Raw genomic sequence first — 11,939 nt, 5'->3', positions numbered from 1 at the left:
TTTGACTGACTGATGTGCATGATGGGGCAACTTGATGATTATTTGATGTGGATGAGAATTGAGTTGCAATGCATGTTGATATTCAGGAAATAGATGGGTGATGAATTTATGATTGTGGTCATGATGCTAGGCATGGTGTATGAATGAATTTTGTGTGAGGAAGCATGTGTGTGAGATTTTGCGCTCCAGTACGAAGATAACGAATTGGCACCAAAATCTCAAAACAGAAGCAGAAGCAGAATTCCCACTAAATTTGAATCTAACAACTCTCGTGAATAGTGACATTATTTTTCTTTTCCCCAATTTCTTTGTTGCTCCTTGCTCGTGGACCACCCAACCTTGGAAAAAAGAGAGTTTCTTTGTAATTGTGGTTTTGGTAGTGACGAGCATCTAAAACCTTGACTCGTGGCATGGCATTGAGTGAAGAATTAGTGATTTTGGTTGTTCGGATAAGGCAACGACGTTGTGGAGGTGCGATTTGGGCAGGGTTTCTTTGTCATGTAATGCAGGAAGAGTTTCTTCCTCTTTCGCCATGGCACAAGGTCACGCTACTAGGAAAGAGTCTCCTTTCCCTTCTCTTTTTTGGAATCGCAATTCGTAGAAAGGTGGTGCCATCGTTGTCGGTATTGAAGTCATTGAAGAGGATGATGGAGATGGATAAGAGAGATTAGTCTCACGGCCTCAAGACACAGATGGCCACATTTCAAAAAAAAGAAAAATGATGTGGCACACCGTTAGCCACATCAGATTAAATTTAACGTCGTTGGTTTTGGAAGACAAAAAATTATAGTTTCCTTAAGGAGAATGATCAAAGTGTACCAAAGTTTGAAAGCGGGACTAAAAACAAATTCACTTGATAGTTTAGGGACTAAAAACATATTTAACCTTTTTATAAATATAGTCTATATTCAAAAATTCCCAAAGAAATAAAATTCTCAAGTCTCTTGTTATCTTCGCCACATTAGGCATTGATAATAGTCTAAAAACCGTTATTTTCATACTTAAATTTGATATCAAAACACACCTTGTATGACTTAGAATGAGCTTAAAATCAAGTAAAACACTTAGTTTAGTCACGAGAGAGTCAAAAGTTGGTTTCAGAGATATTATGCTTGTTTTTACATTGTTTTGCAGGGTTTTAAATGAATTGAAGATGGAAATGAAGCAAGGTGGACTTAAACCCGTGAAAGAGGAAGAAAAAGGATGAAAAGAATGGTCAAGTGAACCGCTGAGCACCAGAATGGACCGCTGAGCGTCCAGAGCGATCAAGGGCAATCGGCTATAGGGGAAATCGCTGAGCGGTTTATTTAGGCGCCTAGGCGGTTGTCTGTTTTTATTAGCTAGATTGTGTAACCTTTCTGTTATCTTTTTGGCTTATATATAGCCTTAGTGCGAATCAAAACGCAATCTTTTGGCAGAGAGAAACGTCCAGAGCTATTCCACACACCTTGGAGGAGGTTCCTTGGATGCTTAGGCTCCAATCTACCAAGTTTAGGGTTATTTCTTCCATTCTTTCATTATATTTCATCTAGTTTCACCATGATTATGGTGAACTAAACCCTAGGTTGTTGGGGAACAATGTAATCTTTTGAAACTCTCTTATATCAAAATTCTTATCTTCTTTATATGCTTGCATATGCTTATCGTTATTAATTGTTGGGTTCCTTACCTTTGCTTAATGCTTTTATCGTTTAACTCATTCGGTAAATGTTGTTTGTCTTTATTGATACGGGAACATACAGTAATGTCATGAATTGGGGGGAATTCCTTAATTATGCTAATACTGCCTAGGAATAAGGGTAGGACAATCAATTGTATTTTGCTTCTGTTTATCATGCATTATTAATTACTAGGGGAGGCTAGGGATAGCAAGTCGGTAATTAGTAATAGGCTCTTTTCGCCAAGGAATTGGGTTAAGGGTAGACCAAGAAATTTTGGATGACAATTTGATAAATAAGCGAATTAGATAAGAAAAGTAGATATAAGAGGTTGGATAAGATGAAATTGTAAACCCTAACAACTCCATTCATTCATAGTTTCTTTAGCCAATTGATTCACTGCATTTGCATGTTTACTTTTGTTTTTTCATTTAAAAACCTAAATTTTATTTCTTCTCAAGTCTTATGCAATTGGTTTACATGAAAAGTAAGGCCTAAGAGTCCTTTGGGAAATGATACTTGGACTTATCCATTTTATATTCCTTGATAACGATCTGGTACACTTGCCAGGGACTTAACAGGCATCCACCAAACTACTTGTATCATCATCCTGTTCCTGTATAACAACTCGAGTCGTACGATCATTGTAGGTGAAAACACAAGAAAATGCAAGGGTGAGCTAACATAATAAACATCAAATCTAACGATATAACATTTATATCACTTCTTAACCTCATAATTCTACCACATCCAACAATCATCAATACTCAATAAGACTATAACAACCATCATCACACCCCTAAACCATTCCCTTAACTGGAATCTGTACCATTTCCATTAGTTCTACCTCACCTGTCGAGCAAAGGCCAACAATGCCTATACCAAATTCTTTTATAACCTTTTCTCATCTTTTATACTTCCACATATATTTCATTTTATCAAAACCAAACTATTCGAGTGGTTCTCCACCACAGCTTCGAACATGTCTTCCCTACTCCACCATGTCCTCCATGACATTCAACTCAACATAAGTTGGAACCCTATGGGTGAAACATCCAACCTTTTCTACTCCCTCACAAGAGGGAAGGGTAACACTTGAATCCCCAATCCCTTTTACCATCCCTCAAGAATGACGAGACTCATCTATTCCACCGCCTCTTAAAGAAGAAGAGATTCACCTTTCTATCTTCTCACAAGAGAAAAAGTAAAGTTTAGATTATAGAAATATAAGCAGAAAACATACTACATCATGATGACCACCACAATTATCACCACTAATACATGTTAAATATACAACATTATCCTTAATAACATACATTATCACTTTCAATGTGAATCCCACGCCAACATCACCCTTCGGTCATACTCGAAATTCTTGTAAGGTATATACTTATATATTATGATTTGGTAGAGCCGTCAAAATGGTTCACAACCCGCGGGCCAACCCGACCCGTCATGGGTTCGGACCGGGTTGGGTTTGAAAAATACAACTCACTTATATGCGGGTCAGATTTCAACCCTGCTCATGCAGGTTGAACCCGTGGTCAGCCGGGTTGGCCCCCCAACCCACCTACCTAATTTTATTTTTTAATTTATTATTTTATTTATGAAACCTTAAAAAATAAAATACTCTCTTCACTCACTATGTATACCAAAAAAGTAACCTCTGCTCTCACAAATCACTCTCACGGTTCTTGCTCTCATTTGACAGTGCTCTCACCCTCACTTCACTGAAATTTTTCAAGGAACAGGTAAAACACCCTTCCTTTGTTCTTCTCTTTTCTCCACAATTTTGTTTTCTCACTTCTCTTTCTTTTTTTTTTCAAAAACCCTATAATGACAAAAATAGGGGTTTGCAAATTTGTTTTTTGTTCTAGGGGATTTGAAGACATGGAATGATTTTTTTCATGTTTTGACATGCTTGTATCAAATTTTGTTCATTTTATTTAAACAATTTGAGTATGTATTATTTGAGAAAGCTCTTTTTGATATCTTTGAATTTGGAAAATTATATTACAGATTAAACTATTAATTTTTTGTTGACGTTATTGAGTACTGGTTCTCTTTTTTTTTTACTAATATTTTTTTTATTGATTGTCAGAATTGTTCTGATATTAGGAAAATCTTTATTAGTGAATTTGGAGACAACAAGAACAAGGGTCAAGGGTTACAACAATTGATGAAGAAGATGATTCAAGAGAGCAAAATATTTATTCAAGATTCTAATATCGTAAATGGATAAGGAACAAAAAATGATGAATATAAAAAACTTATTTGTATGTTTTTTGTGTTTGTTTTTGGATGACATTTGGATTATATTGTACTTTTTATTATTATTTTGAATTGTCTTTAACATAATTTTTTGGGAGTGAAATTTGTTTAAATTTAAATTACAGAAAGTTTGTATTTTTTTTATTTTAAAAAAAATATAATTAAATGGGCTAGTGAGTCAACCCGTTTACCCACCAACCCGTGGTGGATCGGGCCGGGTTCAAGTTTTTCTGGCTCGCTAATAAATGAGCCGGGTTGGGTTGGCTCACTAAGTAACAAACCCGTGGTGGGCCGGGCTGGGTCGAGCCGGGTTACCCGTTTTGACAGCTCTATGATTTGGCATTATTCTCTTCACGTCGAGGTATAGACATCTTAAGCGTGATAGTAGAAATGAATGGTTCGAGGTATAGTACACTTTTTCCTTAAGTCCTTACGAAATGCAAACATTTTACAACATTTTACCCCAACCGTTAAGTGTATTGAGACGGCGTTAACTTTGAACTAAGCTGTAATTTTTTTTTATGTTTTAAAATTATTAAATCAACGTGGCTATGGTCTTTCTTTTTCCTTCCAATCACTGGTCACATTTCACTCATTCCTCCACCCTCAAACCCCCCGACTCACACCTTTTCTCCCTCTCAAACTAAAAAATGTCGTCGTTGTCGACAGTTCAAAAATTATGACCCAATTGAGACAGTTCAAAACTTGAGGACCGAACTGAGATTTTCACACAAACATAAGGACCAAGAGAGGGATTAAGCCTAAAATAAAAAAATCATCTCAGCATCAATTAACGTCGTTTGAGACAACTTAACAGTTAGGGTAAAATGTGTGCATTTTTACAAAAATTATGACTTAATTGAGACAGTTCAAAACTTGAGGACCAAACTGAGATTTGCACACAAATATAAGGACCAATGGAGGTATTAAGCTTAAAAAGTAATATTTAAACCTAACACAATTTCACAAAATCGAATTATAAGATAAGATTTGTACATCTCAGTTATATATTATAATTTGACCTTATCTTTAATAGATGTGATAGTTACAACAATTATTGCCACACCCAAAACACGTGGGCACTTCCCGAACACTTACCCCTCGTGACTGATGCGTATCACACTTTTCCATATTAACCATTTTAAGAAGAACTTGTATCACATGATTACGTAACTTTTACAGGTCGAATCCTTATCAATACTTTATTCTAAAATTAAACCTTGACCACTCTCATTCTATAGAAATATAGATAAAGTTCTCTGCTCATTCACGTCAAGCTTTCGTTTCATTACACTTCCATCAAAGGCACGTAAAAATTAAAACAAAAATAATTATTAATACATTTTATACCACTTTGAAATATTTTTATATCAATACCATATCATAATTAAATATTATTATTAAAAAATATTAAAATAAAAATAAAAATTATTTTTTATTTTATCAATCTTACACATTTTATCGTGTATTCACATTTAAATGCCGATCACTTTTTATATATTTTCTAAAAGTAGTTAATTTTTTTTCTATTATATAAAATTTAAAAGGAATATACAAAATGAGAGGTATACTTTCTACTCAATGTTATACTGGTTATATTTAAAAAACATTGCATATACACCCTTCAATTTTTACGTACAATTGAGATAATAAAATGATATCTTTTGTGAATTAATTATTTCATATTTTAAAATAAAAGCAATAATTTTTTTATATTCACTACAATGAAATAAATTATTGTTTTATTATAATATAATATTTTATTAAAAAAACAGTTGAAAAGTTGGAGTTTTTAGTGAACAGTTGGGTGAAGGAAGACTCCCCTCAAAATTAAAATGTTAAGTCATTGGTGTTTGATAGATATTTAATAAAAGAATATCAGTGTAAGATAATCTATATATATATATATATATATATAATAAAAAGTAGCCATAATGTTCAACAGCGGGGAACAACAAAACAGAAAAGTCTTCTATCATGATTTATATAAGAATGGTAAAACATAAATGTATTCTTACTTAAAATTAAAATATAAAAATGTTGACCAAGAAGGAATCCTTAATTGCGAAATTGTTGAATCTTAGTATATTCCAACCTTTTATATATATAAGTCTTACAGCCGGCCACCTAAACCTATTATTAAAGACACTGTTTCCGATAATGATGAATTTATTAAGGTAAGAAAAGTTATTTTAACATAAACCACGATTGTGACAATAATTGAGGGTTAAGGCGATCTGTTGTGTGTGAAAAAGTGTTCGAGACAACCTTAAAAAGCAAAGGGTGTTGAAAAAACGTTGGTGATCTGTTGTGATTGGAAATGGCAGAGGAGTTGATTCTGTTGGATGACTGGCTGAGTATGTACGGCATGAGAGCAAGGATAGCACTTGCAGAGAAGGAGATAAAGTATGAATACAGAGAAGAGGATCTGGGAAACAAGACCCAACTGCTTCTGCAAATGAATCCAATTCACAAGAAGATTCCAGTTCTCATCCACAATGGTAAACCCATATGTGAGTCCATCATTATTGTTGAGTATATTGATGAGGTTTGGAAGGAGAAAGGCTCTTTCTTACCCTCAGATCCTTATGAGAGAGCTCAGGCCAGGTTCTGGGCAGATTTTGTGAACAAAAAGGTAAGGTTTTTAGCATGTAATCAAGTACCCTTTTATTAAAGTTTTTGTTTTTGTCTTATGTTGTGTTAAAATATGCAGATAGGTGATGTTGGGTGGAAGATATGGGCAGGAAAGAGAGAAGGGATTGAAGAGGCAAAGAAAGAGTTTGTGGAGGGCTTAAAGGAATTGGAGAAGGAGCTTGGAGAGAAGGCTTACTTTGGGGGAGACACATTTGGATTTGTTGACATTGCTCTCATCCCTTTCTCCACCTGGTTTTACACTTATGAGGCATTGGGGAATTTCAAAGTGAAGGAAGAGTCTCCTAAGATCATTGCTTGGGTTGAGAGATGCAATCAGAGGGAAAGTGTTTCCAAATCTCTTGCTCCTGAGAAGGACGTCTATGACTTTGTTCTAAGCTACAGACAGAGCCATCACTTGGACTAAGACCAGAATAAACTTTTGTCATCAAAGGAACTTTGTTATTGCTTTCAACTTTCTGTATCTCTATATATTAAATGCCAACTTTACTTATGCAAATTTCTGGCTTTCAGGTTATCATTAATTTCTTGCAAAACTAAGGTTGCGTTGAAGATGATTTGAAGAAGATGGATTTTTCATCAATGTATTATAATAATAATAATTATTTATTATATATGATTTTCCATCTTCAATCCAAAGAATCGCTTCCTTTCCAATCCAGGATGTATTATCATTTTATCACAATCAACTTTATTAATAAGAGTTCCGTTCAATACATAATAAATTTCATTTATTTGTTTTTTTTAAAGTGGTACGTGAATTAGAGATAAAGTTAATTTATAAAATATATAAAATATAAATGAATGTAAATTTTTTATAAATTAATTTTTTTTATTGTTAAATTAGATTTTTTTTAACTAAGTTAGATTTAAAAACTCATTTTTTTATCATGTTTATTAGTGTAGAATTGACTTTTAACGTTATCTTTTAGACGTCAGTTAAGTGGGGTCTGACGTAAATTAATGGTCGGTGACACTTTCGTAAATAAGTTGTCAATATAGACGTCAATTAAGAGGAGTCTCGACGTCTATAATATTATAGAGATCAGGGTCCTCATAACCGATGTCTGTAGACGTCAAAATTAAACTAAAAAGTTAATAAAAAATAATTTTTTATTTTATTTAGATGTTTGTTACGAGGGGAACCAACTTCTAAAGCCTTTTAGACGTCTGTTATTGGAGGAACCGACGTCTAAACCCTAAACCCAAAAACTTAAAAAGTCACTTTTTGGCTCCATTTAGACGTCTGATCCCACCACTTTAACTTCTAAAACCCTTTAGACATCTGTTATTGGGGGAACTGACGTCTAAGCCTAAACCTAAAAATTTAAAAAGTCAATTTTTTGTTCCATTTAGACGTTTGGTCCCGCCACTCCGACTTCTAAAGTCCTTTAGATGTCTGCTATTAGGGGAACCGACGTCTAAAACTCTAAATCCAGAAATTTAAAAAGTCACTCTTTGGCTCCATCTAGACGTCTGATCCCGCCACTCCGACTTCTAAAGCCCTTTAGACGTTTGTTATTGGGGGAACTGACGTCTAAACCCTAACCCAGAAATTTAAAAAGTCACTTTTTAACATCATTTAGATGTCTGTTATGGGGTGAACCGACTTCTAAAGCCCTTTAGACGTTTGTTATAGAGGAATCGACTTCTAAATGTCGGCATTAAAACATTGTTACGCGCACTCATTGTTCATCATCTTCGTCGCGTTTTCTCTCTACGAGTTACGCTTTCCAGGTTCGTTTTCTCACTTTTGCACCGTATTGAATTAGTTTTACAACGATTACATCACTCGTTGATGCATTATCTTTCATTTGAACCGATTAAAATGCGTTTTCGTTGGGTTTTGATGCAGTTATTCTCGTGTCCTTGGGTGACGTTCTTTGGCGGCTTCCGTTTTGCACTCTCCAACCTTCCACTACGTTTTTAAAACCATCTAATAAAAAAAATATACAATATTTTCTCTTCAACTAAAATATAAAATTGTAAAATCGAATCAGCATTAGTCAGGAGAAACCTTAGAGACGTCTGACCTGTATGGATCCGACCTCTATATAGACGTCTGACCTATATACGTCCGACCTCTATAAAGAGGTATCACCTAAAGGGTCCGACATCTCATTAATGTGATCTTTATAGACATCAGACAGAGATCCAACTTTAAAAGCCCAAAATAATAGACGTCTAAAGTCTGTTATACACTATTGGGCTTCACCACAATCAACATATCAAATATGAAAAAAAGAAGAAGAAGAATTCACTTTTCAAATAAACACTACATCTATGCAAAATTATGTGAAAATGAAGAACATTCTCCTTCTCTCAAATGTGTATATACGTACAAATCATTTGATAAAACCATAAATGTCAATCACTAACTAAACTCCCTGTCAATTTAATTTTATCTTGTCATTTATTATATAAAAAAAAAAATAAAGAACTGACATTTTAACATTTATTGTACTTTTATTTATATTATTTGATAACAACTTTTATTACATTTCCTAAATTTATAAGGGTTAAATATGTTTTTAGTCCCTATATTTTGGGGGATTTTGGTTTTAGTCTCTCTTTCAAACTAAGGTACAATTTAGTCCTTCAACTTTAGAAAACTCTAGTTTTAGTCCTTTTTACCAAATTTTTTTAACTTTATTTGCTGTTTCAAGCAAGTTTCATTATAGCATTTGGATTGTTTATACTGTTTGACACATTTTTGCTTCCATGTTAACTGATAAACACATTTGGAATAACAAATAAAGTTAAAAAACTTTGGTAAAAAAGACTAAAAGTTGAACGACTAAATTGTACCTTATTTTGAAAGAGGGACTAAAACCAAAATCACCTCAAAGTATAGGAACTAAAAACATATTTAACCCAATTTATAATTTTGTTCAATCACAATAAATATGGATAAAATTACATAGACACGCCTATTTAATATTAAGGTATATTATTTACACAACCCTATTTAATGTGTAACTAAGTTTTAGTATATCTAATATGTAACTAATTTTTAACATTTTATTTTCACTGTAATTATTATATAATCTCGACCTGAATAAAGTTTGATTAAACTATTTTAAATTAATACAGTATTTAACTACAGTAATTTAATAAGACCATGTTTTTCAAGATGGTATCTTTTAATTATTTCATTATAAGATTTTAACTTTCTGTTAAGTTTTATGATAAATTTTAGATAGATGATATCATAATTTTATTATATTATTATTTATTATTTCTATTATTATTTAATAATAATAATAATATTATTATTATTAAGGGATAAAAATATCTTTAACAATACTCGTACGTTTACTATCATTCAGTAACACCTTCAATTTAATTTAATTTTCTTATTTGTTATGCATTAATTATATAAATTAATAAAATTGTCACGTTAACGTAAAAAATTTTATATTATTTTCAATATTGATAGTTTTGTTCAATCACATTAAATATAGAGAAGATTGCATTTTTCTATCATTAATGTTTCTTTTTGTATATTTTAAATGCAAGATTATAACCAAGATACATTATTTAGAGCCTAATTAATATCTAACTAACTAATACCATTTTATATTTACTATAGCTATTATGATTTGATTTTGAATAATGACCATAGATGAAACAAACTTAAATGTAATTTAATAATACATTATTTAATTACTTTAATTTGTGTATAATAATCACATTAAATGTAGATAAGATATCATTTGTCTATTATTAATGTTACTTTTTTTATATTTTAAATGTAAGATTATAATCAAGTTGCAATCTTTAGAGTTTAATTAATATGTAACTAACTAATATCATTTTATTTTTACTTTAGCTATTATGATTTGACTTCAAATAATGATCATAGATGAATCTAACTTAAATGTAATTTAATAATATATTATTTATTTACGTTAATTTGTATATGATTATAGTTTTCAAGATTGTATCTTTCCATTTATTACATTTCATTATATTGTATTATATATACTATCTTCCATGAGTCATTCATTTCATCGTGAAAAGGAAAAAAGAAAGAAAAGCTTCAAACTTTCAAAACAAAAGTTAACTCTATAGCGTAAGGTGGTTTCAATCTAAGGAATTCTGCAACATCAAATAAGTAAGTAATACAATATCATGTTATTAGATTTCTCGAATGATTTTGTTTGCTCTTTTCTTAAATTAACCCACTCGATATTTCAAGTTTTCATTTCCCTTATATTTCCTGTGTAACAGGAATGGCAATGCAGTGGTCAATTGTAGATGATGGCTTTATTATCGAATTTGCAATTCTTGGCCACCACAATAACAACAACCGTGGAAATATAAGATCTGGTGAAGAAGATGTTGAAGTTTATGTCCTTGATTCTGTGAACTTAGGTGGCAGCAACATTCAAAACAATGGCAGTAGAAGTTTAAGATCAAGCGAAGATGGTATTTTGATTTTTGATTCTGTGCAGTACAACTATGATTCTTTGAAAAATCTTGAAAGGTTTATAATTGAAGAAAAAACAGAAGATTCTTGTTGCATATGTCTTGAGGAATTTGCAATCGGATCAAGTGCAATTCGCATACCCCATACATGTTCTCATATCTTTCATCACCACTGCATCACAGAATGGCTCGACATCAATCACACTTGTCCTTTGTGTCGTAGAAACATATAACTTTTCAATTTGCAATCTCTCTACTTAGGTTTTGTATTGCCATTTTCTAATCACTTTATGAATTCTAACATCTTTCAATCTTAGTACTTTCGAGAACATACAACAATGGCGTCGTGTTTTAAGGTGTTATTGTTTGCGTGTTGTAAGACAAGTCTTGGTCAAGAAGAAACAAACATATTATGGATTTCTTGTTAAAAATAGATTTTGTAATACACTTCTTATAGATTCTTTCAATGGTAATTCTCTATATACAGTTTCTATAATAAAGGTCACAATGCCAATTTCTTATCACCTTCTTTATTAATGTTATTATTTCTTTTGATATATCTTTATCATCATTTTATGAAAGTCTAGAATAAAAACTAGGAAAGTACAAAATCTAAACAAAATTTACACCATAGTCTAAATTGATTATTATTGGTTAGTAATATAATATTTTCACAACAATTCAAGAATGTTTTATGAAATGTTCATTCAAGGAAAACCAAATTTCCTTTTTTAGTAAAACGAATAGATTTTAAATATATTTCATCATAGATTTTAATCTTTCTAGTAATGGATGAAAAAGCTTTAAAAACCATTAAATTAGGTTAACAATCACCAACTAAATTCCCTATCAATTTAATTTTATCTTGTCATTTATTATATTATATAAATAAAGAAAGAACTGACAATTTATCCTTTATTGTGCTTT

General features: G+C 31.8%; 2 protein-coding genes across 2 annotated transcripts; both read left to right on the top strand.

Annotated features, from left to right (window-relative positions):
• Window positions 1-6,098: 6,098 nt before the first annotated feature.
• Window positions 6,099-7,238, top strand: LOC106765102 (probable glutathione S-transferase parC). Its single transcript, XM_014649606.2, has 2 exons — window positions 6,099-6,564; window positions 6,643-7,238. Exons 1-2 carry the CDS (start codon window positions 6,250-6,252, stop codon window positions 6,985-6,987), a joined length of 660 nt encoding a protein of 219 aa, XP_014505092.1. The 5' UTR covers window positions 6,099-6,249; the 3' UTR covers window positions 6,988-7,238.
• A 3,578-nt stretch (window positions 7,239-10,816) lies between these two features.
• On the top strand, window positions 10,817-11,245 carry LOC106760656 (probable E3 ubiquitin-protein ligase RHC2A). The gene has a single exon (XM_014644071.1). The coding sequence runs from the start codon at window positions 10,817-10,819 to the stop codon at window positions 11,243-11,245; it is 429 nt and encodes a 142-aa protein (XP_014499557.1).
• Window positions 11,246-11,939: the final 694 nt, after the last annotated feature.

Source organism: Vigna radiata, chromosome 1 (assembly GCF_000741045.1).
Source record: "Vigna radiata var. radiata cultivar VC1973A chromosome 1, Vradiata_ver6, whole genome shotgun sequence".
NCBI classification, from domain to species: Eukaryota; Viridiplantae; Streptophyta; class Magnoliopsida; order Fabales; family Fabaceae; genus Vigna; species Vigna radiata.
The sequence above is the reverse complement of the archived record's forward strand: the minus strand, read 5'-3'. Positions and strand labels throughout refer to the sequence as shown.